This window comes from Corella eumyota, chromosome 4 (assembly GCF_963082875.1).
Source record: "Corella eumyota chromosome 4, kaCorEumy4.1, whole genome shotgun sequence".
In the NCBI taxonomy this organism is placed as follows: domain Eukaryota; kingdom Metazoa; phylum Chordata; class Ascidiacea; order Phlebobranchia; family Corellidae; genus Corella; species Corella eumyota.
The window spans coordinates 9,370,052-9,397,938 of record NC_137493.1 but is presented as its reverse complement, the minus strand read 5'-3'; the positions used below and the strand labels follow the sequence as shown (position 1 = coordinate 9,397,938).

Genomic DNA, 27,887 nt, shown 5'->3' with positions numbered 1-27,887 from the left:
AAAAAGTTTTCCTTTTTATTTTCTGACCGTAATGCTGTTTGTGTGTATTATGCATTATTTAGAAGCGAATTTTTCTTATAGTCATAGGTGACTGAAAATAAAAAAGTTGAAAAAATTGATTCTAGTTTCTTTTAAAACCCCATTAGCTATCGAGGTTGAATTAATGACTATTTTCACTTTTAATTAAATCGACATTTTGATGATTAGGTCGCCAAGCATGATATTTAAATTTGTTTATTGTTCTTTGAAATGGAAAATAAATCCTTGAACAACATATAGTTCATTAACCCGTATTCTGAGTTAAGGTTGTCTGCGGAGGCAGAAAATGTAAATTCATACAATATTCATTAGCAAAATATAAAAGCTAGGAAGTTTATTAACTGTCATACAAATTCGATATTACTAAACCTATGTAATGTAACGTTATAGTTAAGCATTAATTATTAATTAAACGAATACGCAAAATTATTAATGCCAATTTGTTTATTTTTGCTGCTTCATCTTTGTTTACAATAACCTTTACCAAAATGTCATTTAAACTGTACTTCAAGGTCTACACATGCGTCTTCGTATAAAAATAAAAATATTTCACCCTAGGCTAATGTTAAAAAATAATTAAATATAAAAAAAACTGGTGAATACACCTTTAAATAGACAACACTTAATAAGTAAAAATTATATTATTGAGCTTATAACTCACAAGCACAATTTTATAAATACTACTGTTATAAATTATAACTTTCCTTGATGTTTTTTTTTTTATTTTAAACTTTGCTAATCTAATAATCCATTAGTTAACTTTCAAAAAACGCGATATAATATGGAATAGGTCATGTATAGAATTTTTAACTAAATGTCTTTAAAATTAACTAAATGTGGTTTAAACTTAAAGACAACGCACTACTTTAAAATTTATTTTTAAAAATTCTGAAACAATTTCTATTCAGTTTTTAAACATATTATTTGTGTTACATTTATATGAATAAAACTAGCTAATTTTTGTCAAATTTCTAAATACAAAATCTTTACAATTTCACGTCACTCTACCTAACAATCAAATTATTATTAACAAAAGTAATACAAAGAAACAAAAATTAAACTTTATAAAAATTCAACGCCTTATTGAATAATGCAACATACAATTACGGATAACAACAGCAATATTTAATTGGAATTCAACGAGCTCTGTAATAACGCGCAATGATGCGTTTTAAAAGTTGGTAAAGTGCTTAAAGTTACACACACTTGTGCAAAGTGTAATTTCAAATTTTACGAGTTTAGCTTAAATTGATTTTTATTCCCTGGGCAGAAAGGTTGTTTTCGCTGTACTTTAATAGAACAAATAATTAACTGGGACTGTCCATATAAAGTCAAGCAAGAAAATCAATTTAAACTTTTTTGTCTTTCTCCTGATTATTTATATTAACATGAACAACAATGTGATATTTTATTTTTTTCTAATTAATTTTTAACATACTTCTCTTTTATATTTTACGTAACATTAGATTAGTTTTATTCCCTAAGGTGTTTTCAGTAATTAAACTACATCGATGTAAAAAATCAAATACTACGCACATCTCATTTGCTTGCTAAACATTCTGCTTTATATCAGTAAAAGCTTAATGTAATACATACTACTGCGCTGCAGAAAAAGCTAAAACTAAACTCTGATGGTACTTAACTGTATTTGAAATGATCCCATTTATGACGTTTGCTTTAAGTGTTATCCTACATTGAAATCTGTAGCTTCAAATTTTGGAAACTAAATTCTTTTTATCCTCAATTTAAAGAAAATATATCGTACAAAAATATTTTCTTATTAGTTAACGGTGTTTACTAAAACTAAAGCCAATATTTACAAAAATGTTTGGACAGAAAATCAACAAACTAACTTTGTCGCATTCCATTAAAAGTTTATTTATTAAGCTTGTCAACTATGTATCTACGCAGCCTTGTCATCGGCTGACTAATAGGTAATGTCCTAAGCTCTCTTCTAAGCTAATAAGGGTTAACTTTGGGCCAAATCGTTTCTAATGTAGAATTTGTTTAAAATATTATAGACGTTTAATATGCATTTTGACAATAATATATTGTTGAGTTTAAATAACATCGCGAGTTGAAAATTAAGTATTGTACGTTTGTTTTTATCTATTTAATTCCGCTAATCTTCTACAATACAGTAAACGAGTAGTTGTTGATTTTTATTGTATTTGCAAGAGTTGAGATGTGATATTCAAAAACGAACATGACCAATGAGATCAATAAATGTACTAGGCAAAAATTCCTCAATCATATACGTTTTAGTCTCGTTTATTTCAATCGAACACCCCTAACAATGCCCGCCCTTATTCCGGACATTTCGCCAGAGTATTTGTTAAGTTCAGGTTTGTACTCTCTCACTTGTCCCCTTCTTCTTATTTTCGCCTTCCTGAACTTCTCTCGGTGCTTCACTCTCGGATTTCGATCCAACTTTTTACGCTTTGATGTTATACCCTTGTTCTTACTCATCTAAATACAAAATAATTTTAAATCAAGTGTGTAATAATATATACATTACAAATAAAACACAAAATCATTGGGTCTAGCTAAGAAAACGTATGTTATATAGCGTACCTTTTTTTAATTTGAAACTTACAGCAAAGCCAAACATGGTAAATAAAAACACTTTACCTTATAGTTTATTGCTCTGCGTTCATCCATTTCTTCATCGCTTTCCTCTTTATCTGATACAACTTTCCTAAATGGCAAATATTAATATGTTAACAATACGACAATGTTAACTCACTAACAACTTTACACCTAATTAAAGCAAGTAGAAAGTTAATTGGGTTTTGGCTGCATAGAGACATAAAAAGTAATGTAAATAGTGAAATACTCACTCTTTAGGTACTTCAGCCTTCTTCTTTAATCTTTCTTTTAAAGCTGTAAAATAATCTACAGGATCCGGTAAGGGAGAAAGCTGAAATGGAATTTTAAAAGTTAAATACATAAACATTTTCACTTAACTTGAGTACACAAATGGGAATGCAAAAACAGATACACATTATTAAACTTGAACTATATATCCTTATACTTACCTCCAGTAATTTAGTTTGAATTTCATTTTTTTCGACAGTTTTTTGAATTTTAGAATCCAAAAGGCTAAAGAATATATAATACAAAATAGTTTTATAAACCGAATACTTTTGTACAATAACAAAAAAACATGTTAAAACAATTACTTTTCATCATCAATTGCCATTTTTAAAATTTCTTCAATTTCAAAATTTAATTTTTTATCAACTTTCTTTAATTTGTTTAAGACCTGAAAAATAAAACAATGTAAAACAAAATTTGTTTCAAAATTTTTTTAACAAAAAATAAAAAAATCTAATTTTAAAGCTAGACATAAAACACAAAAAAAATCACCGTTCTATATTGAACCAATCTTGAAATAACAGGATGATTTTCAACAGAAATTTTCTGAGTTTTTAAACTTATATAAAAGGAGATATTAATGAGGTACATAAGTGTTGCATTTAACTTAGTTTTAACATAAACAACACCATCTCCCTTTATATAACCTTGATCAACAAGTTTTAATAATGGATATAACTTGGTTTGCAATTCTTCACTTTTTGTCTAAAAAAAATACATAAAGATTTTTGGTAATTTAATGACAATATGTAATAAACAAAAAACCTAAATATAGAAAATTTGTAAATTAATAATTTAATATATAAGCAAAGATACAATTTTAAGTTTGTTGCATTAAATTATTAAACAAATATATTTTAAATGAATTTACCTTAAAATCCCCGATTAATTGCGGCAACTCTGGTGAATCTTGTTCAATTAACTCCCATCGAGCGTCCTCAGAGAGCTGTGTTATATCGGTTTCAATTTTTTCTTCCTGCTGAGTCACCTTACCCTCCGACATTTCAACTAACTTCGGAATCTGAATAAAAATAAGAATAAATAAAAAAAAAGTGAAAAGGTCTTAAATAACCTTGTATGGGCAATTATAGCTTTGTTTATGTTTCATGATAAACTTGTTTACTTCTTAAATAAAAAATACCTAACCCTAAAATTAATACAGAATATGAGACCTTAGTAAATATGTCAAATTGTTCTTCGTCAATTTCCTGAGTAAGTCTTTGTTGGATCCGGATTGCTTCTTCCTCTTCCAGATCCATTACTGCATCTCTGTCATGGCCTGTCAGTCAAATATTAAGATACATTTTATTAAACCATACTGTTACCAGTTATTATACTTAAATTCATTGTTTATTAAACCTTGCAGTCCTTCTAAGCTCTCAGCTCCATAAAAAGTTGACTTTTTCGTACCCCAACCACCTTCCTCCAAATCTATTTAGTATATAAACAAAAACTCTTTAAAATTTCAAATATTTATTTTTTCTTTATAAGAAAGATATTAAATCAACTTTAATACCTTCATCTTCTTCGTTTGACAAATCACTGAGATTTTGATCCCCTTCATCTTCTTCAAGCTCACTTTCCCCTCCATCTAATCCCAACACTTCTTCCTGACAAAAAAATAAATACAGTAAATTTTGTGATTTAAACAATCAATAACTAATCATATTATTAACAGTTTATCGGGTTTATATAAACTTAAACACTTAACAATTAATTAAATAAAACCCTTAATCAAATTTTTAGAACAATTTTAACACAAACTTGTTCATCTCCATATTCATCAGACTCTTCCTCATAGTTCTCTTTGTTATTATTCTCCCGTTCCAAGTGAAATAGATCAACCTCATCATGAAAGAATTCTTCTGTTTCCTGGAAGAATTTGAGTTTTGATAACAAACAATTATAACTTTTGTATATATAGATATAAAATAATTTTTTTAAAGTTTGAATATAAGCGATTGTAAAATTTAGATCAACAATTTTTTTTAATTTGTTTTATGAATATAGTTTTTACTTATAAAACACACTATTAACTATAAAATTTTTTGATTTTGTATGATGTATTTGGCATAAATTATCTAAAAGGTAATTAAAAAAGTTGTTTTTTAAATTGACGCAAACTTTTGTAGAAATGTTTATGGGCTTAAAAATTATTAAATTTTGCAGTATCATCAGATCATTGGATATCAAATACTCGAAACCTACCGCATCTATATCTTCAACATTATCTATAATATTGTCTGTTGTTGACCTTAATAATAAAACAACAGTTTATTAATTTGAATGCCAAAACAATGTAACAAAATTCAACAGGATTTACTTACTTTTTAGTCTTCTTTCGTTTCACCATCTTTTACTACTGTACTCGGACTAAAGCGAAACGCTACAAGCACGCGGAACCGTAAACAGCAATAGAAATATTATAATAAAAATTTATCCAAGTCCTACTATCTAGTATCATAGATATTACATTACACTAGTAATATATTACATTAGTAACATTACATTAGTGTAATGTAATATCTATGCTAGTATTGACCTAGTACATTAAAAATTCGCATAAAACAGAAATCTTAAACTTTTCAAAAATATTAATAACGCTAATTTATTTTACAAACAAAAACGCTAAACTAATCCACTAATCAAAAACATCACATAGAAAAAGGTCAATCACTTAACAACAAAAACTCTAAATGCAACACATATAAAAGCTATAATATGTAAACAATAATTCAAATCAACATATGATTTATCAAATACTAAAAATGTTACTGTTCGTGGAACACTTGTACCGATGTAGCTCGCTCACTTAAACTGCGAAGTGATTTCACCAAACAAAAAATCTCCAAAATTGCAAACAGCCCGCTAAGGCAAACAACCGCAATTATCCCAAACATCGAATAGACTCCAGTGTCTGGTTGGACCTCACCGAGCCCCAAGAAACTAATCACGTGACCTGGAAAAGGTCCCAATTTCTCTAGAGTTGAATTTCCTTGACGAAGAGCTTTCATTAAGATCTCAGGTTCTAGAAATCGAGCAGCAGTAGCTTCGTTTTTACTTTTTGCTAAATCTTCGTCTTCTTTGGTTTCAGTAATGCAAAACCGACTAAACGGAATCCATTTAACAGTAACTTTAAGTCTGCAATAAATAAAATTGTTCGTAACCAAAAATAGTTACTTAAATTATTAGTTAGTAACTTATAAAATTGAAAAGCTCTGCATTATTGACTGTAAGCCAATAATTTTGTTAATATAAGCCAAATTCTGTTTTAAAGAAAAAACCAAAAAATTACTCACATTATTGAATCGCGATCGATCACTGGATATCCCGATATTACAGAGTCACGTGACAAAGCAAAATTTCCTTTCTCAATACTTGAGTTTAAATTTTGTGAACTTTGACAACAAGTCTGAAAATTTTCCTAGACATAAAACACAATTTAAATTAGTTTTACTGCAACAAATTATCGTGTCGTTTATTATCAACATCAGAAGACGCCATGTGCAAGCTCCACCTAAAGTTAGTGATTTAACTTAATAATAAATCACAAATAAATTACTACCGTGCAAAATTGATCAACCGAATCTATCATCCACAACTGAAAGGCATCCTTCAAATTACTCAACCAATCAAACATTTTAGTTTCACCGAATATTAATTTAACTGATTTCTTTTCTTCATCTTTATCAACTTAAATAACAATCGAGTTTAATATTTAACTTTTCTGTACAGAATTTATTTAATATAAATAAAAAGCTTAACAACCGTTTTAGTAAAAGTTAAAAAAATTCTATAACAATTCATGATGATTGACTACATACTTGCGCAGCTCTTCTCTGCGCACATTACTTGTTCCTCTCCTGTCCCGGAACAGTAAGGACCATTTTTGCTAGGAGATGGCTGATCACACATTCTGAACCTGACCGTAAAGCCATAATCACACTCAGAAGGACAAGGGGTAAAATCCGACCAAGAACCCCACCCACCTTGATTTTCAATACATGATAAACCGTCTATATCCAGAAGATGGTAAGCTTAAAAAAGATAAAATAAAGTTGATAAAACGAACCCATTTTTTAGCATTTAATAAACATAAAAAATGCTTTACTTCAAAAAATGATTTTTGTCAAAATTGAAAAAAAGCTCTTCTGTAAGTTACAAGTTAAAAAATAAATACCCGTGATGCATTTGCATTCAAAAGAACCTTTCAGATTAATACACATGGTGTTTTTACCACACGGGTTGTTCAAACATTCATTTATTTCCACGCAACTTTGTTGTTGGTCGAACATGTAAGTATAACCTTGTGGACATACGCAAACTTCATCGTATATATTGCTTACTTCGTCAAACTTTAAACTACAACTAATAAAAAAGAAATACGTTTACAAAGTAATTTTACAATACAATTACAACACATTACACAAATTAAGAAACTGGTTGGAATTTAAAAAACCTGTATGTATTTTGCTTTTGAATTTTGTTTAAAACTTTGCAAATATAATTTTGCATTGACATACCCATATTGGCATTTTAAACAAAACTGATTGGCAACAAAATCCGTTGTAATTTTTGAATTGAAATTTTCCTCAATGATGCAACGTGTCCCGTTTACGTCATTGGTTGCCAAGTAACCATGTGGACAATCACAAGTGAATCCAGGTTGATAGTTTATACATTGTGAAAATCCTAAAAACAGATTTATCAATATTTTTTTATTAGTTGTTATAATTTTTTTAAGCCAAAAAGTAGGCCAGTACCCATTTCCAATTGATTTCTAAAGTTAAGATCCCAGATGCTTCAATATCGTATCTATTGCAAGTATCATATTTGCTGTAGTTATCGTTTACAACTTAAAATATCAGCAGGAAAATAAAAAATCCAAGCGATATTAAAAGACAAACATTACACGTAACCGGTAAAAATATTTAAAGTGAACAAGTATGTCCACTATCATAAAATGATACCTTTGCAAGAGTTTAACGTCGAAACTGTACATTCATCAATATCCTTACATCGTTTACTATCCACTAACAAGTAACCGTTAGGACAAACACATGAATATCCACCCTCTACGTTTACACACTCAAATTCACATTCTCCGTTGCTGTAACTACATTCGTCAAAGTCATAACATGCGTCACCGTCGCCATAGTAACCTAAATAGTTGAAAACAAACATTTGCTTAGGTTTTATTAGGCTAGGATTCTATTTAACCGGCCGCGTGGTGTAGTGTTAGAAACACTTGCTACACCACATGAGGTCATTGGTTCAATCCTCACTGCTCTCAAGCTGTAGCGCCCTTGAGTAAGGCGCTATAAACGGTAAAAACTCCTGCTAAGCCAAAACTTAATCAGCAGATTAATTATTAGGCAATTGTGATTAATAGTATCCCAAACTGCCACGGGCAATTCGGGACTGGGTTGGGGTAACTGGTGTTACTCTATGTTTAGGACGTCCAGAGTCGACCCTGACATCGAAACAAATATCCATATTTACCTTCATTGCAAATACAATCAAACGTCCCCGGTAAATTCTTGCATGAAGAGTCTTCATGGCAATCATACAAATATGTTGAAACACATTCGTTTATATCTAAAATATAAATAAATAAGTAACGCTTACTCAAACACTTAGATTTTTATGATTAAAAGTTAATAAAGGGTTAGCGCGAACGCAGACCCCACTATCAGAAATTATACGACCGAGTTACCCACATTTGGGGTAATCGCAGAGGTCAGCTACATCGAAGTGCAATGACGTAGCCTCGCCCTGGGCCCACTGCCTGCCTGATCGCAGTGAAGACCCTCGTCAGGTAAGTATGAGTTGGGAAGCAAAAATAATGAAACCCTACAGATTCAAAAAAACTAGCGTTTGTGGTGACGAAGAACAAAAAAGAGAGATAGAAAAAAGTTTTCAAAAATGCCAAAACCGTCGTTCGCACATAAGCGTACAAAAGAGCGAGAATTAAAAAAAGGTTTCCCAGCTTGACTTTTTTTTCTTATTTTTTATAGTAATTAAAAATAATGTATGAAAATATAGCATTTTGCGTTTTTTTGACTTAAAATGTATATAAAAAAATACAAGCATGTGGTATCAATCATTCAAAGGAAATGCCACAGGCTGAAAAACCGCAAAAAATATTTTTATATTAAATAATAGCTTGCTGTTTATATGAAATTTTCCTGCATAATATAAATGTATGGTAGTGCTGCGATTATTTTAAGCAAACAAAAACATCTGGTTTTTATTATTTTTCATCAATCATAACAAAAAGTTATACCGGTACAAGTGGAGCCGTCTTCCACTAGCTTATATCCTTCAAAACATGAACAAATATAAGACCCGACTAAATCAACACAAATTTGTTCACAACCCCCATTTTTGTATTCACATTCGTTAACATCTAAAATAAAATTAAAATCTAGCTTAAAATTTAAATTATTCGTTAACAAAACATTAATAAATATTTAAAAAAAATTTCACAGAAAAACTTAAACCAAACAATCAGTTTACAATTCTTGGAAAATGAGTACCATAATATTTAAATTATTTAAAGATAACAGAATAAAAGGTAAGAAACCTACTTTGGCATCCAATATTTCCAGGTATTCTTTGAAATCCTTGTACACACTGACAATAAAAATCTCCTTCTGTGTCAACACAATTAGCGTTGTCTGCACATAAGTCATCAGAAGCCATACATTCATCAATGTTCACACAACTACAAGAACAAAACTAACCAGTATTAACTATTTAAGTAACAGACCAATATTTTAACAACACTTAACATAGCATGACAGATTAGGTTTTATATAAACCGGCAGCATGGTTTAGTAGTAAGAACACTTGCTACACCACACATGAGGTCGTGGGTTCAATCCCCACTGATCTCATACTGTAGCGCCCTTGAGTAAGGCGAAATAAACGGTACGAACTCCTGCTGAGCCAGCATTTAATCAGATATCCCAAAACTGCCACAGGCAACTCGAGACTCGGTCGACGTAACTGACGTTACTCTATGTTTAAGTCATGCATTCGACCTCCCCACATCAAGGGTAAAAATATATACAAAAAATAAATAAAAAATAACATTCTAACCTGTTGGGTCCATCTAGTCTATAACCACCCTTGCACCCACAAATAGGGGAACCCCTTGAATTAGAACAAACTGAGTGTGAAAATCTACAAGCTGAGTAAGCCAATTCTTCACTGCATGGATCTTCAGCTAAAAAATATAAACAAATATTCATAAGGTATTCTTAGAAAAAAAAAAAATTTTTAAATGTATTAACAGATTTTCTAATCACATTGTTATAACTTTAAAAACCTGATAACCGAAACAAAAAAAGTTTTATATACAATTAACAATGACAATATTTAACAATAAAAATAAAAAATGTTTAATTTTACTTAGACATGTTCTGTAGTCATTATCCATAAAAAACCCATTATAACAGGAACATCGATACTGCCCAATCTGATTTAAACAATCCTGTGTGCACATATTTGCCATTTCACACTCATTTATATCCAGACAATTAATCTGATCCTTCGATACAAATTACAAAGTATTTGTAAACAGGTAGAACATACAAAAGGTAGAATACATACTGTGTTAATGTTTTTTAATCAGAAAATTTATATTAAATCAAGGTAAATGAATTAAAGACTTTATAATCTAAAAACAGTTACGAGAAGAAAAGTACAATAACGAATTTAAAGGACTTTAAAACGCAAAATACAGATTTTAAGCCGGTTCTACATACAAATTATTTAAAAAAACTAAAAACAAACATTTTATGGTTTTGGTTTAACTTACATCACTTAGTTGATATCCTGATGAGCACCCACACTGAAAGCCACCAATAAAATTATTACATCTCATCTGACAACCTCCATTGTCGAGTAAACATTCGTCAACATCAACACAATATTCAGCTTAAGCAAAATTTTAAAAAATTATGTAAATTAACTTTAAAAATTATATAAAATAATAAAGTCACAAAAAATCAATTATATATTTTTAGGTTTTAACCATACACTATAGTTTTAAATTCTGGATTTTTTTTATTACAAATAATTAATGAAACTAAGGATGTTTAACATAAACAAACCCTGTTGAACAAATCCATCCTCACAAAAACAATTATAAGTTCCTGGCAAATTTTTACAAATTTCATAAGGTTTTCTACACACTTCAATATCATCACATTCATTTATATCTTTATTAAAAAAAATGCTTGAAAATCAACATAAAAAAAAACATAAAAAAACTTAATGCATAAAATTCTTTAAGCCTATTGTATTTAACTAGTTTTACTTTTTATTAAAAATAGATTAAATAAAATAGCACAAAATGAAAATTTAACATACCAGTACATGTTGCATTATCATCATTTAAGTAAAACCCTTCCCAACAACTACAAATATGCAAGTTATCATGTAAACTGCAAACTTGTTCACATATAGTAGGTAGTTCACATAAAAGGGGATAACAATCTATCCCATTTCCCTCCATACCTGGAGGACATACTTCACAGGTATACTCTAATGTGGTTAGATTTTGTTGACAACTAACATCTTGATACAAAAAAAATCATAATGATTAAATAAGAAGGCAAATGTATATCGTAATTTACAAATCATATTACAATTCCATTAAACATACATAACTTAGGCCACATACAAATATTTTACTGGTATTTTTGTTATTGAGTTTAAACACACTAGATATTAAAACTTGACTTAAACAATTTTTCAAACCTGCATAACAAAGGTGATACTGACAAATTTGTTGCGAAAACTGACATAAAGTTCCAAACTTCCACTCTGGACAGTTGCAAGAAGCTATTTTTAACCAATTTCCACCATGTAAAGGTGTGTTGACTACATCACTATCTTGCTGAACTAAAACAGTCTAAACAACATTTTTAGTTTAGTATCAGTTAGAGTAATATAACTTAAAATGAAGACATTATAGTCAGCATTCACACTGGACAACTTTAAATTGTATTTTTACTAATATTTAAATATTCTAATATCATTTTGTAATAAAGTTTATAAAATGACACCCAACAGAACTCACATCATCAAAAACACATTGTTCTTCTTTTAAACAAGGACAAAACACAACAGATTGAGGCAAAATATCAACCAACATTTCCTGACTGGTCAAAGTAGAAGTTTTATTTGTAATTGTTTCTGAAAACATAAGTGAAAAAATGTAAAGTTATTACTAATTGAAAAATTTAAAAATACAAAAAATTTAAAAATACAAAATATTATCATTTATTCCACATACAATTGTAGTATTATTTAAAACGTATAAATTGTATATATACAATAAATATTGAACAGATTAAACAATAATTTTCTTACCATTGTATTCTCTTGTCAACAACACATTAAATGCAATGATATTTTGCAGTTGAAAGGGCATAAGATTTAACTTATAATTATCAGTTGAATCAATTGCATAACTATTAAATGATTCAAGATCGAAGAAGTCCTCAGTTAAATTTAATGTATAAATGTAAGTATCTCTTTCACGTGTGATCTTTTCACGAGTCAGTATACCAGGTGATTCCGGCCTTAATTGAAGTGTTAAGTTTGTGTACAAGTCTTTCTGTAATAATAATTATTAAAAATTAAAGTTTCTAATTAAGCAAACAGAAAACAAAAAAAATAAAAAATTACATTATAATGAACTTTTAACATTATATTTTTATAATAGTTATCTATATAAAAAATCAAAATATAGGTTACAATTCTACATCATAAATACCATATTTTTAATCCTCAATTTATTTTAAACACATGACATGGTTGACTAAATTTACCTTATGTACATAACAATTCATATTTACTACACCACCATTTACAATATGCATTTCATCAGCACATTGTACAGTTGATTGAAATCCCGTATTAGAAGTAATTGAGACTTGTTTTTGGTGATCTACAATCGAGTTTGCTGATAGCACAGCAAAGTCTTGATCACCAGAATTAGTTAAAGTACTTTTACACACTTCATAGGCAAATATGTTAATGTGTGTAAAACCTTCACATTGTTCGTCAATGTTAGTAAGAGTAACATCACTAGCAATAATCTATAAAAAAAAATTGATAAATACAACTAATATATTAAATAATTACATAAAATAAACTAGTAAGTTTAATACAATACATAAAAGTTGCCTAAAGTATTCTCGTATTTTCTAGGTTTTGCAGCAACAAAACAATAAAATTATAAATTGTTTAATGGCATTATAAAATAACACTACAAAAACAATTTTAAATTTTACCTAAACTATTTTTTTTATTATTTTATTAAAATAAAAGTCCATGACAATAAATTTTAAAATTAGTAACCTCTTGATAAGTAAACTCATATTCTAAAGACAAAATTGAAACTTGAAGCACATTAACTCCTTGGATAGCAGCAACTACATTAGTAAGCCAAGATTTAGTAAATTGATTTTGCAACTCCACAGTTTCAAGTTTGTAATCATTTAAGTAACTTGTTGGAAAGGTTAATCCTGTAGAAGTTGTGAAATCATTGCTGGCTTCTAGGTCATAGTTGCCTTTAAAAATATATACAAAATAAGATAAACTATTGCTTGCAAATATTAGTTGCAAGTTGCAACCAAATTGCAAAGGAGAAAAAAAATGCTAACCATGGACAGGCTATCGACTAGTTAAAATTAATTTGGAAAACAGAATAAAAATGTAGTCATATAGTGTTAGTGTGAATTTACAATTATTAAATAGAAATAAATGTATTCGTTTATATCCAAAAAGCATAGCTATTATATTTACTTACCTAGTAGCCCTTCAGTTGTACCAATAAAAGAAAATGGAATTTTAAGTGAGAATGTTAAAGAATTTTCCACACTTTTGACAGAGAATATAACTAGGGAAGACATTGTAAAATCAACAGAATTGTAATATAAAAGTCCTTGAATATTTTGTACACCTAAAACACAAAATAGAAATAATAATATTTTTAACCTATAATAATGCAAAAAAAATTCTATGACAACTACAAGCAATTTTTTAAAATACGCTACTAATTGAAGTACAAATTTGCTTTAATATTAATAAATTAAATATTAAAGTTTAATTTTGTCCAACATGTTACCAAAAAAATATCACCTGATTTAACAACAGATAGAAAATCTGACTTCTCATTTCCCCTCAAATAATTTATTTGTACCAAGTTTTTACTGAATACTCTTATTTCAACTACAACACTATTCTCTACTGAGATAGCAAGTCTTGTAAAAACAAGAAATTTTTTTTTATTATTCTTATTTGTTGGTGCATGATCTACTGTGCCTTGAATTTCAAAGCGATTATTCTTGAGAAGAACATAATTTCCGAGCACATTTAAATTCACTGTAGCTCCATCAAGGGTTAAAAGAATTGGATCACCACCACCATAAGAGTATGTGGATAACGTATATTGACCAGATCCTAAATTATTATGCTAAAAATTATAAAAGCAATACATTTTAAAAAGCATATTTGATAATTCAAAATTTAAACAATACTGACCTGATAAAGGTCTTAATGATAGAAATGTTTCACAGTTAACTTTGTTAAGAAATCTAGACAATGCACAACATTGTAACATGGGCTTTAAGTCATCATTAGTATAGTCAATACCTTCTTTATTATTGTGCCTGTAACATATTATTAACAAAAAAACGTAATTTTAGTTTTACAATGTCTTTAATTTTGTGCATGAAAAAGAGTCTTACTTTCTAGCAAATCCAGACATATACCACTGTTTTATATTTCTAAACAAGAATTTGTTACTATAGCAACAATCCACATTCCAACCATTTAAATCAGAAGTTGATCTTGTGTAACAGGTTAATGTTTCAAAATCTATTAAATTTTTCCAAGCCTAGCAAAAATGATTAAATTTAAATTTAATTGTACAGTTGTAAAATATAGAATTGAACTAAGTTTTCAATAGTATTTTTTGTTTTTAATATTAAAAAGACAAACATCAGAAATTAGTTTTTTGTACAACTCACTTTTAAAACGTCCCTTTCACGCATGTCAAAATTCTGTATTAATTCAAAATATGTTTCAGTTTGAGACCAATGTTCCGTTGGTATCTAAATCAAAAAATTGTTAAATATTCTTGTGTAAAAGGTATATTTGTAGTACCAATTTTCTATAATACAAAAATTAAAACAACATGTACCAAAATTACTTTCTACCAGTATAAATAGTTTATATCCAAAAATTCAACACATTAAACTTAATAAAAAATACAAACCCAAATCAAAGGTTCTAACACAACTTGATTTAAATCTGCTGGACAAGAATTGAAAGTTTCATTTAGTGCAACATAATCTTGTCGTTTGGACCATAATAAACATGATGTCATAGCTAAAAATATTTTTTTTTAAATTTAGCTTAAAATCAAAGGTAAAATTTAATTTACACTTGCACTGTTTTATAAAAAAATTTATACCAGTTTCTTCAGCATTGCTTATTAAATAAGATTTAGTAGTTTGTGTTATATTTGGTATGTTAAAAATCGGCTTAATCACATAGTTAATATCTTTGTCTTTTACTGTATACCTAAATATAAAACAAAATCTTGCTAATGTACGAAAGATTCTAGCAAAAAATCTATTATTGTACATTGAGTTAATAATAGCGAAAAAATAAATCAAAAAATATATATTTTTAGTTTAGAACTTCAATTAACATCGTTAGTTTTAAAACTGATTCTTACGTATTTCCAAACTGTTTGTCATAAGCAGTAATATAACCTTGAAATACAGCAGGCCCCAATGCTTTGTCTGTTTCTTGCTTAGCAGGCTGTGAATAAACAAGCATTTCTCCATACCTATATATTACAAAGCTTTGCCTGTAGTCTGTTGCAAGAAGTTGTTGAAATGTCATCGAGTCACTGCTAGTTTGTTCCCACCTTGGTTGAATCCTAGTCCACGTCGTTAAAACCACACTTACAGGTATGAAATCAATTTTATGTTGTTGTTTAATCACTCTTGTAATAAAATTTAATACATCTTGATTACTATTTGCATGGTTTTGAATAGTTTCAACGCAAACTGATGACTGTGAAAAATGTAATGAAATTTCAGATCGCATCCAAAGTGCAGATAAAACAACGGTGAACTGTTTTGGAAATCGATAATATAGAATATGAGTCGGGTTTTGCAATGCTTGCACATCATTTATTGGTAAAATGTTTTCAGATAAAACAGTAATTCCATTTTCAGCAACATACAGATACTTAGCATACATAACTTCATTATTTTCACCATGTTGTAATGGAACTGGAAACACTAACTTATGTTTTAAAAATTTTTTGTTTTTCATTTTGGCTAAACATCTCTGTTTGCTTGTATGTTTGAACCAAGAATCAATGTCCACAATAAGCATATTTATATTTGTTTCATTTATTTCAGGCCTGCAGTACATTTAAAGTGTCATTTTATTGATATAGGTATTAATATATATAAATAATAAAATTATAAAATAAAAAGCAAAAGAATATTTTTTTAGTATTTAAAATTTTATAAATATCAGCTTACATAATTGCATCTGGTTTACTGTTTAAATCAGGTTCACATCTAATAAAATTTCCATTTAAAAAGTTTAAAGCAGAATATCCCTCTGCACATTCACATCTAAACAGAAATATTGCCTAAATTATTAGAGAACAGTTTACCGAAAATATATTACTATATAGTTATCAAAATAGGTTTTCTTGGTTAAAACAGCTGTAGTTTTTATCTTGTAACTTGAAGAGTTAAAAAAAATGTGACATTAAGCTATTATAATAACCTAAATGTTTCCATAGTAGTTCTATGACACACTCCATTGTGTTGAACTTGATCACATCTATCTGAACTTTCCAAACACAAATCCAAATGAGTTTGTGGACAAGCTTGGTTTACACATGGCTGGTCATCAAAACTAATTCCTGGAAAAAAAAATGTTATTTAATAAAAAAAATGTTAGATAAATATTGCTTAAGAAAAGCTGCTGTACAAATAATATGTTACCTAGCAGGTAATATCATTTTGTCAAAGTAACAAAGCAAAAGTAAAAAAAAAACACTAAAAATTTAATCAAATTTACCTTCACAAAAAGTTTTATTTACAGTCACTCCATATTCCAAGCAACTTCTATTCCTTTTTTTTATTCCTTTTCCACATACAGATGAACACTCAGTAAAGTTAGACCAATTTGACCATTGACCATTAAAAAAGTTGCATGCTGATGTACCATTACAAACACATCTGAAATTTGATTTTATGTTAAAAATTTATAAGCAGTGTACATTGAGTTTATGTGATTTAAAAATAGTTGGCGAATGTTTTATACCTAAATCCAGGAATTAATTCCTCACAAACATTTTTTCCACAACTTTCATGTGTACAATTTTCATTATCAATACAAAAACTTCCATCTCCCGAAAAACCTGGATTGCAATCGCACTTATAAGAACCTGTATAACGTAAAAATAGTTTGTTTTAAATGTTATTTACTTAAACAAGCAGCAAAGTTAAAAGATTTCATTAAAAATTAATGTTGCATAATCATCATCCAAATTATTATTGCAAAACGAAATGTACCTTACTAGCTAAAGTATTTATAAAAAAATGCAGTTTAATTTACTTTAACTTTTTTTTGAGAATATATTTTTATACTTGATGTGGTAAGAGGGAGTATGAGATCTAAACATAAAGTAACAGCAGGTACCCAACTTGTTCTCTAGTTGCCTTTGCCGGTTTGGAATATTATTCAAAAAATTGCCTGCTAATTATGTTACTGATTAAGTGCTGGCTTACCAGGAGTTCATACGGTTTATAATGCCTTATACTTAAGACCTCTACATCATGAAATCACTGGGGATCGAACCCAGAATCTTATGTAGTGTAGAAAGTGTTCTAACCACTACACCACGTTGCCGGTATTTAAATGAAAGTAAATTGTACGTACCGAGTACAATGAAAGTAAATTGTACGTACCGAGTGTGTTAACACATTGTGCATTAACATGGCACAAAGAATTGTTTTTGCACTCATTAATATCTAAACATTTTCCCTTATAATATGAAGAACCTCCTTTACAATTTACAGTACAAGTGTGATGTAAACCATTGTCAAATTTTGTAACTATAAAATAAATATTTACCTGAATTTTAATAATTAAATAAGGTTAAAATATTAAGTAAATCAAAGTTAAAACGTTAGAAAATGTTTATTTTTAAGTGCATTTTGTCTTGAAAGGCTGGACTAATCAAACATATTTTTAAAGAAAAAGGAGCTATGTTAAGCAATCAAGTTTCCGCAAGCCATGCCATTCAATTTTGACTTACAATTTGTAAAAGTTGTGCAGTCTTTTTTTAAAATACAATGTCCAAATTGATCAACATATTGTAATCCATCAGTACAAATGCATTCATATCCATGATACAAGTCATTACATTTAGAGGGATATTTGCAGTTATGTATTCCTTGTACACATTCATTTGTAATAGTTGGACCACAATCAAAAAACAGTGGTGAAGTTTTTGCGTTGTACTTCAGGTTTATCAAAATACTTTTATCCTTAAAAAAGTTAACGTAGTTTTTGACAGAAAAATATGTTTGGAATTTTCTTTTAACAAATCAATAAAACTTTAAACTTACATTTAAATCCACTTGTGACAAGGTGCTATAAACCAATGCATAAACTGTGACAGTTTTCCAACAAAAGGTACTTGCGACATCACTTAGTTGAAGTTTAAAGCCATTAATATTGCTTAAATCAACTGTTTTAATTCTCTGATACAAATCATTGTTAGGCTCAGTGTCAACTACCATAATACATTTTTTTTTCATTAGGTTAAGGTAAGTATCCACAGATATTTTTGTGTCTTGAAATGTTATTTGATCCAGACAAATCAGCAAGTGTAAATGTAAACCAGCACTACTCAGTAAAGCAATGTTGTTGTAAATAGTTGCAGTTAAAGTATATGCAACCGACTTATTGATAAATATTGTTTCAGATTGTAAAGAAAAGCTGCTAATTCTTATTCTACAAAAAATATAATAAAAAAGATACGAGAAGTTTTTTTTTAAATAAATCACAAACTAACTTAACTAATATTTACTACAAAACTTTATTTTGAATAATTTATACTTAATTTTAGTTTTTTGTTACTTACTTGACATCTTCAGCGCAAGAATTAAAAGGATAGCCAGAAATAATATTCTCATTATTGTTGTAAAATTCTTCATGTAAGTATTCATTAGATGTTGAATTTACCAGCAATAAAGTAACCTAAAAGTAAAATAGACAAATATTGATATATAAAAATATAGCAAAAAAAAATTCCTTTCGATTTTATTATAAAAATTCCCATACCTTTAAATATGTATCGGGACCTCGATTAAAGCAAATAGGATAAAAATCATCCTCATCAAGTTTAATATTATTTAGTTTGTATTCCCCATTAACATAAATGTCACCATTACCAAGTTCAGTTGTTGTAAACTTGATATCCTTAACCAAAACATTTCGACTCCAATACACTTGCATGATTAGTCCCTCAAAGTTTGTGTTAGATAGATCAACCACAAAAACGAAATCTAAATCATTGTTTATACCATGTATACCACAAATGTCACTAATATTTGAATTCGCATGTGTATTAGTTGAGTTACATAAAATTCTAGAAAGCAATGTTTTTGTTGTATGAATTTGAAAGCTTGTATAGATGTAATGTAGTCCACCCAAAGTAATAGAAACATTTTGATAAGTCAATTCAGGCACCAAATAAGATTGTAAAGATATATCAAATAAGTCATCACATCTAACATTGCTTAGAAGCATAACATTGTTATTGTAGTGTAAGTTATCATAGTAATCACCAAGAGTAATAGATACTTTTAGATTCAAATTAGTGTAAATTAAACCAACTCCATCAATAAAACGTAAAAGCTGGTGTTCCTTTAACACGTTGCAAAGATTTATTGTTGGCTTGATATAAATTTGGAGATTAAAATTTACAAAATTGCTTCTTTGTATAGAATAAACTGATGATGAAACCCAATTAAAATCCAAAGTTTGAAATTTATTTTGTTGTATTGGCACATAATTTGGCAATATAGATACTACATCGATAGAAAATGAATTCTTGGTAATAGGAATAACTAAATTAATCCCTGCACAGTTCCAAATCTTTCCAGTTATACCTACTTCAGTATAATATCTAGTTGACAGCAATTGAAAATCAGGTTTAAAATTTACATAACTTAATTTTAAGTTATTATTAACAATCTCATAACTCGAATAAGGAGATTTATAAGCAAAATTAATATCTGAAATAGCTGTAATATCATCAGGACATCGAAGAACAACTTGTCTGACTACAATATTGTCGAGTCTTTGTCGATCTTTAAATTTGTGATAATCATCTAGTATGGCAATAACATTAACTGGCCCACAAAGTTGTTTGTTTACTTGAGCTAAATAACTAGGAATATTAATAACACCAGAAATATCCAAGTTTGAAGTTAAAAAGAAATCAACTTTTATCCATTGTAAATCGTTAACTAGAGTTTGCAAATTATTTTTAAAAATCGTTGTTCGGTTTCCAATGTTGTCTATAGGTGAAATAAAAATTGAAATTGCTGCTTCCCGCAAATATGAATTCATTTTCTGAATTGCAACACTAAAATAAAATTATCAAAGTTTTATGGAAGCGTATTTAATAACTACATAAAAATAAAATTTATATACAGCAAAAATGATGTATAATACTTACTTTGCTTTGTTGAACATTACACTTATTGAAATACTATAATTTGATAACAAACTGATCTCAGAATTATATTCAAACACAATGTAAAAAGAATTTAAGATGAGAAATAAATCATTGTCCACATTAATATCACAATTTATTAAATCTTTGTTATTCTGAACCAACAATGGAATATAGTTATTGTTTAATTGTATCTCATTACTGATTAAAATTGGATTACCTAAACAGAAAAAATTTTACTAAAAATTGAACATCCTAATAAACGTCACTGTCATAAACTTTACCTGATTAATTTTTTTTTTAAATTAAAACTTATTATTGATAAAAAAGATAAATATCACCTTTTAACAAAAAAATAAGATAAGCAGGATTTATAGTACAAGCTGATTTTGGAAGATTAAGATAGATTTTCGTTTCAACATATAATACTCTAAAAACATAAATTTACCATTTAAACCTTTTTTTGATTTAATAATTTATTACCTTTTTAAATATATTATAAACTATTTTCATGAATAATAAATCCTGTTATTAAATTTAAATCAAATATTTACCTTTAAGATTATTTATATGATCTGAAAGACAAAATAAAATTGTACTCTTACTTTTTGTTGTCAACATAACCTCTAGTAATTGTTTGTTTTTCAATATTTAACTGTATTTTCTCATGATTAAGACCCCCAAGTATAGGACTATTCGAAAGATATAACTTTATTACAAAATCACTATTTTGCAGTATATCAATATTATATTCAATCCCACTAACTTCAAATTTTAACCACACTTTAACATCTACTTCAGGGTAGATATATTTACTCGGATAAACTGGAGTAATACTAAAGTCAGTTACTTGTATTAAATCACCTTAAAACAAGAAAATCATGTTTGAAAGAAATAACAACGCATACATTGCTTTAAGTGCTACAGTTTTATAAAAAAAATACTTACTAATAAAGTGGTTTAAAAATTTATACAGGTTTTACAAAAATTACCTGTACAGTAAACAGCAACTTGTTGAACAAATGCATTATTGTCCTTGTAAATATCAGTTACTCTTGTGACCAACGTTTTAAGTTCTGAAATCAGAAAAGAGTTTCCACAAAACAGACTGTTCCAACCTAGTGTGCTACTGTATGCAAATGTAGAAACTTTGTTTTTATAACCATTGACAGTAACTCCAGGAATTTTAGCAGCTTGAGTTGATAAACTAAAAAAATACAATACAAATAAAAATAAATACCCAGAGAAAAATAATAAAACAATAAAAGATTAAATGAATGTTAAGTAAATCACTTAAAAATTAAAAGATTATGTTGTTATTTTACTATATATTTTTTAATTTTACCTAACACAAAAAAACCTTACTTGAATGGATAATGTTTTTGTTTGGCTAAATAATAATTCAGCTCATAATCAATGCCATACTTTATTTCTTCCAAATTATTGTTAGAGCCAATTTCAGTATTTAATTCAGTAATTTTGTTTTCATAAATTTTAAAATTAAGAATCTCAGATGATTGAATATAAAAATCATTAAAAATTAAGTCAGTGTGGTTGCACAATAGTTTTGAATTATTAAAATATATCGGGTGGGATACATCCATATTGATGTGATCTGTAAAAAAATTTGATTAAACAGTTTTAACTGCATTAAAAAGAAAATTTAAAATTAGGTATGTCATTTTTTTTATTTGACTAAACTTGTAAATTAAAACAAGGGTAAACAAATACAATTAAATTGAATCTTTATGTAACAATGCATCATTAGAATCAAATAATAATTTACTTGAATGAATGTTTATCCACAAACATGGAATAACTTCTAAAAATTCATCACAAAAGTAAGCAGGTATAAAAAATTTTTCCTCACAGTTGATCTCTGTTTCTTGAGAACCTAGATTAAGAAACACAGGGAAAATTAGAATACTAAAAATAAGTAAAACAGGTAACAATATTTAAAATCTTTTGATCATAGTACTTAAAATTAAGTTTAAAATTTACCTAATGTTATTTGTTCACATTTGACTGTGACTAATGTTGCGTTAAAGTCATTAAAATTTTTTACACAATTAACAACTCCCATGGTAACATTATACATTGCCGTGTTATGTTCGATAGCTAATAAATCAAAATGGGAACTTTCAAGTATCTTTAGTTCAACACCAAATGTAGTTTTCATTTCTGTTATATAGTATTTTGGGAAAACATTTAAATTACTTTTTAAAACAGAAAAATAGTCGGATGGACAATAGATTTTAATATTTTTTATTGTAAAATAATCGGTTGAATATTCCATTTCAATTGCATTAAAGGTTGTTAAAGTCAATATTTCAACATTAAGATTCCATATCTTGCTACATAACATTCCATTACTTGGTAATTTAATAACTAAGGGTGAAACAGAACATTGCTCATAATAGCATGTTGATCTTAATAAATATCTTGCTTGTGAGTTTTGAAATGAAAAAATATTGAACAAGTGCCCAGTAAGGCTATATCTATATGTCAAAATATAATCTAATGTGTTATCATTTGAGGTCAAATTAACTGAAACAAAACTTTTCGAAGAATAATCAGATGTGCCCAACTGCATGCCTTCATAATATTTTACAAATAAATTTAAATTATTTCCAAGTTTTGCCATATTTCCAATCCAAGCTTCAGAAATTTTTGTAAAAAATTTGTTTTTTTTGCTGCATTGAGGTTTGGTTATTACAGTTATTATGTTGTTTTCAATTGCATTGGTTTCAATAAAATCTATAAAAAAATGTTTATTTTAAAACAAAAATCTAACATTTTATAAAAAAACACAGTATAGGCAAATTAAATAAATAAGGGGTAACTAATTAACAATAAAAACAATGATAAAAATTGTAAATATTATTTTCACAAAAAATTTTAATATTAAAATTTATGAAAAAAAATATTCTTTTCTTACCCTCGTTATCATACAGCATAACTTTCAATATAACATTAAGATTTTTAACTGATTGTACTGCTACTAAAGAACATAAGTGATTAAGATCTTGAGTTGTAAATCCAAATTTTCCTTCAATAGCAAGTTGACTGTTGTAAGGCATGTTTAGCCTTGCATCACTAAGAACAGTACAAATGTAAAATAATGTTTTTTTTTTAAATAAAATTTTATAATTTTTTAAAAAAGTTATTACATGTTAGTACTAAACTCTTTTAAAAGCTTTTTTTTGTTTTGTACAATAAATACCTTTGTGGAACCTCGGTTAAAGTTGATTTTGTTTCATTATATCTCAAAAAAATATCGTCTTCAGATACTATGTTGTCAACAGAAAAATATATATTGATTTTAAACCTTCGATTCCCATCAATATTTGTATCAGTTAATTTTGAAATTTTGTCAAAAGATTTAGTTGAAGCCATTCCAACTACAACATTAAACCAATAATCTTCAGATACCTCAGCTTTAAGGTCAGATACAAAATTAAATGATACAGTAGACAGGTCAATAACTGTTTGTTTATTAATGTTACAATTCCAAGACAGTGCTGTCCATTTTGGTAAATTAGGGGACAAGTTTTCTAATAGTTCTTTAATAATTCTGTTTTCTCCAGGTACGACCTGAACTCCTATATACCTAAAAAAATATTTACAAAATAAATTAAAAAAACTAACTTTTATCTATCAAAGTAATAAAGACGTTTACCTTAAAGTATTACATGGAATATCTAATTCTTCCAAAAACACATTGCCCTTTAAAATATACTCATTTGTAAAGTTTTTATTCGCTTCAAATTGAGACTTAAAATCAAGATCTCCATTAATTTGCAAGATGTTAAAGTCCTTTTCGTTCCATTTTGAAATTACTTTGTAAAGCAATTCGTTTTGAGATATAATAGTTGTTAAAGTGTGAGGATAAATTGGAAAATCATTTCCTGTAGTTGATTCACTTACCCACAAGACAACACTGCAAAATATATGCTTAAGTTACTTTACATAATTATTGCAACATATTTAATTAAAATAACTAGAAGTATACAATACAATGTTTTAAAATTACAAAATTAAAAAAATAAACTTTTAAAACCTAAAGTGTTCTTCAAAAGATTCAGTTTGTTTAAGTCTTGAACATTTTTCTTCACCAAGTTGACAAGCAACACTAAAGGTAATTGTAATTGGACTGGCATAACCAGAAATAAGTTGGTCTTGTGGTGTTACTACCTAACATATTAACAGAAAGTTTAAATAACTTTAACTATTTACAATTTAAATGCAATATTTTTTTTTAATTAAAATTACATTCAAAACATAACCAAAGCAATTAAATAAACATAAAAAGAGTCATAAATAAACAATTACTACTACTGTTTTAATACAATTAAACTTAGAAATTTTTACCCTCAAGTCTATAACATTGAACAAAATTTCCTCCAAACACTTAAACAGTAATGGATTGCCTGATTTAATTTCGGAAATCAAGGGATTTGTTGGTAATACATAATATTCAGCAACACCAACTATATAGTTGACCCCACAAAATTTTTTATAATTTATATTTAATCCACTTTGTAAAATACCATTAATTCTATAAACTGTCATCGACATTCCTTTTGGTACAACCTTATTTGAGTCTAACAAATAGTATTTTAATAATATTAATTAACTTAATAATAACACTAAACAAAATTTATAATATTTATGCTAAATATTTAGTAAAAAAATTAAAACAAACTAACCAATTGATACTTGTAGATTGGAAACCATGAGCTTGTACTTATCATCAATGTATTGACTTTGAATTAATGAATTAGCAGAATAAAAACTTAATAACAGTTTCTGTACATCAAAATCTATTCCTTGGTGGTAAAAAGGTGTTTCAATTTTCAAATATAAATCAAAGTAAATTCCAGTTTCAGAAAATTTAATGAAATTAGTTTCGATTAAATTTGAATTTAAGCTATTATCAGCAAATAACTGTAAAGAAGTTACATCAAATAACATCCCGAAGTCAGTACAGTCAAGGTTTAATTCTGTTATAACAACATCATTATTTAGTTTAATAAAATCTTTTTCTTTTGCAGTGAAACCTAATATTAGTCTCAAAGATTTGGAGCAGTCATTTCCAGCCATTTTGAAGAATAATTCAGGGTTTGGAGTGTAAAACTGAACTTTTAGGTAACCAACACCATTTTCCATACTAAGAAAATATTTCACTTTCAAGTCGACAATTTCAGTTAAGATATCATTGACATTTAAATTATCATCTTCAGATACATAAACCAAATATTCTATTGCATTTAATACTGATATAGTGTCATCTTCAATATTTAGTGTTCTAATAAATAACCAAGAGTTTACTTCAATTAATTGACGTGGTTTAACAAGCAATGCTTTTCCGTGTGGGTTTACATTATTATCCAATATTTTAATATTAAAATCAAGAATTTCAAGGTTTAGGTATGCATGTTGGCATTCAGCTTGTACGGAAATAGTTTTGGCAATTGAATGTAACTCACTAACATGACTATATTTGTAATATTGTAATAATGAAGATGGTTGTAATGCTATTAAACCAATAGTTATAACACCACACAAGTCTTGAGGAATACCTGAATTAATACAACTATTGTTTAGTGATTTTTTTTTTGTATATATCTTTATCCTCGATGTGGAAAAGTCGAATGTGCGACTTAAACATAGAGTAACATCAGTTACTCCGACCCAGTCTCGAGTTGCCTGTGGCAGTTTGGGATATTATATACTGTAATTGCCTGATAATTATGCTGCTGATTAAGTGCTGGCTCAGCAAGAGTTCGTACTGTTTATAGCACCTTACTCAAGGGTGTTACAGCATGAGATCAGTAGGGATTGAACCCACGACCTCATGTGTGATGTAGCAAGTGTTTCTACCACTACACCATGCTGCCGGTCAATTTTTTTTATTACATTGCATAATGTTATGCTAAATTTTAAATAAGTTGATGTATTTAATTATATTAACAAACCTATGCCTTGAACAATATCATTTAACTTCAATAGATCTCCGGTTTTAATACTTTGTTTTAATTTTGTGATTTGGTCGTAGTTTAGTTTCACTACCCATAACTCAATAATTTCATCAAAGTAGTTTTCATATTTGTAATACGAAGTAACAAAGTATTTTAAAATGACATTCGTTGTGTTAAAATATTGATAACTTAAATCATTTCCATTATAAACTGTGTCGAGATAGTATTGTTCATATTGTTTACTACCTGCAAAAATAACAAAGCATGTGTAAATTATAAATATTTTTTATTATTAACACTTGATTATATAACTTTTATGCAACATTTTTGTCACATACTGACAAAAAAATCTTAAAATTTTCCCACCTTTAACACTTTTTAGAGCAGGAATAAAATCTTCATGAATTAGGCTAAAATGTTGAATTTCAAAATTATTAGGGGAATGACCATTATAGTGTAGCTTAACATCACCAACAAAAACTTCATCTGGAAGGCAGTTAGAATTCAAATAAAGAGATAATACAGTTAAATCAAAATCTATTTCTGATATTTGTTTAATATGACCAGTCAATTTAACTTTATATTGTGTACTTTTTAAGTTTGAATCTAAATTGGCAAAATAAGGGTAAGGATATATTTCCAAATTTTCACTTTGAAAAATAATGTCATCGCTTGATTTACATATCATATTGTGACACAACTTTAGCATGGCAGTATATTCACTACATCCATAATAATCCGATAACACAAATAATGATATAAAATGATGTGTGATTTCATTATTTATGACTAACTTAGAGCTTTCATTATGAAATTTTTTAATGGGTAATGTTTTATAACTGAAGGCAGTTACTATATTAGAAAGTTGTTCACAAGGGATAAACACATATTCTTGATTTGATTTCTCCACTATTGGCATTTCCCGAAATAAAATCACATTTCGATCTGAGGAACTTACTTTGAAATTCCAAACTAGATTAACCCAGCCACATAAGTTTAAACTTGAATCAATAATAAATTCTGTGTAACTAGCTATTCTATTGGAGATTGAATTCGTTAAAATATCTTCTGCATTTATAATAGTTGTGATATTTCCAATATAATGGTTAGGACATGAAGTACACTGCATAGTTTGTAGGTGTAACAAAGTATTAACTGTTATAACATTGTGACCTTTAGTA

General features: G+C 27.9%; 1 protein-coding gene and 1 non-coding gene across 2 annotated transcripts; both read right to left on the bottom strand.

Moving 5' to 3' along the window:
• Window positions 1-2,199: 2,199 nt before the first annotated feature.
• Window positions 2,200-5,303, bottom strand: LOC145750440 (something about silencing protein 10-like). The gene is made up of 13 exons (XM_082566478.1): window positions 5,244-5,303; window positions 5,125-5,170; window positions 4,681-4,788; window positions 4,433-4,526; window positions 4,276-4,347; window positions 4,089-4,195; window positions 3,788-3,937; window positions 3,409-3,621; window positions 3,222-3,304; window positions 3,078-3,141; window positions 2,880-2,959; window positions 2,671-2,737; window positions 2,200-2,508 (listed from the first exon to the last, which is right to left on the bottom strand). Exons 1-13 carry the CDS (start codon window positions 5,267-5,269, stop codon window positions 2,311-2,313), a joined length of 1,308 nt encoding a protein of 435 aa, XP_082422604.1. The 5' UTR covers window positions 5,270-5,303; the 3' UTR covers window positions 2,200-2,310.
• Window positions 5,304-8,578: 3,275 nt separating this feature from the next.
• LOC145751698 (U1 spliceosomal RNA) lies at window positions 8,579-8,742 on the bottom strand. The gene has a single exon (XR_014283758.1). It is a non-coding gene; the product is annotated as a U1 spliceosomal RNA (small nuclear RNA).
• Between the last annotated feature and the right edge of the window lie 19,145 nt (window positions 8,743-27,887).

What these genes read in the sequence shown, in the direction of transcription:
- LOC145750440 (XM_082566478.1), bottom strand. Translation starts at nt 5,269, where the DNA reads ATGGTGAAACGAAAGAAGACTAAAAA. An exon ending in ATGAATATGGAGATGAACAA is followed by an intron (nt 4,527 to 4,680) that starts GTTTGTGTTAAA and finishes TTTTTTTGTCAG; the next exon opens with GAAGAAGTGTTGGGATTAGA. An exon ending in GCAGAGCAATAAACTATAAG is followed by an intron (nt 2,509 to 2,670) that starts GTAAAGTGTTTT and finishes TTTTGTATTTAG; the next exon opens with ATGAGTAAGAACAAGGGTAT.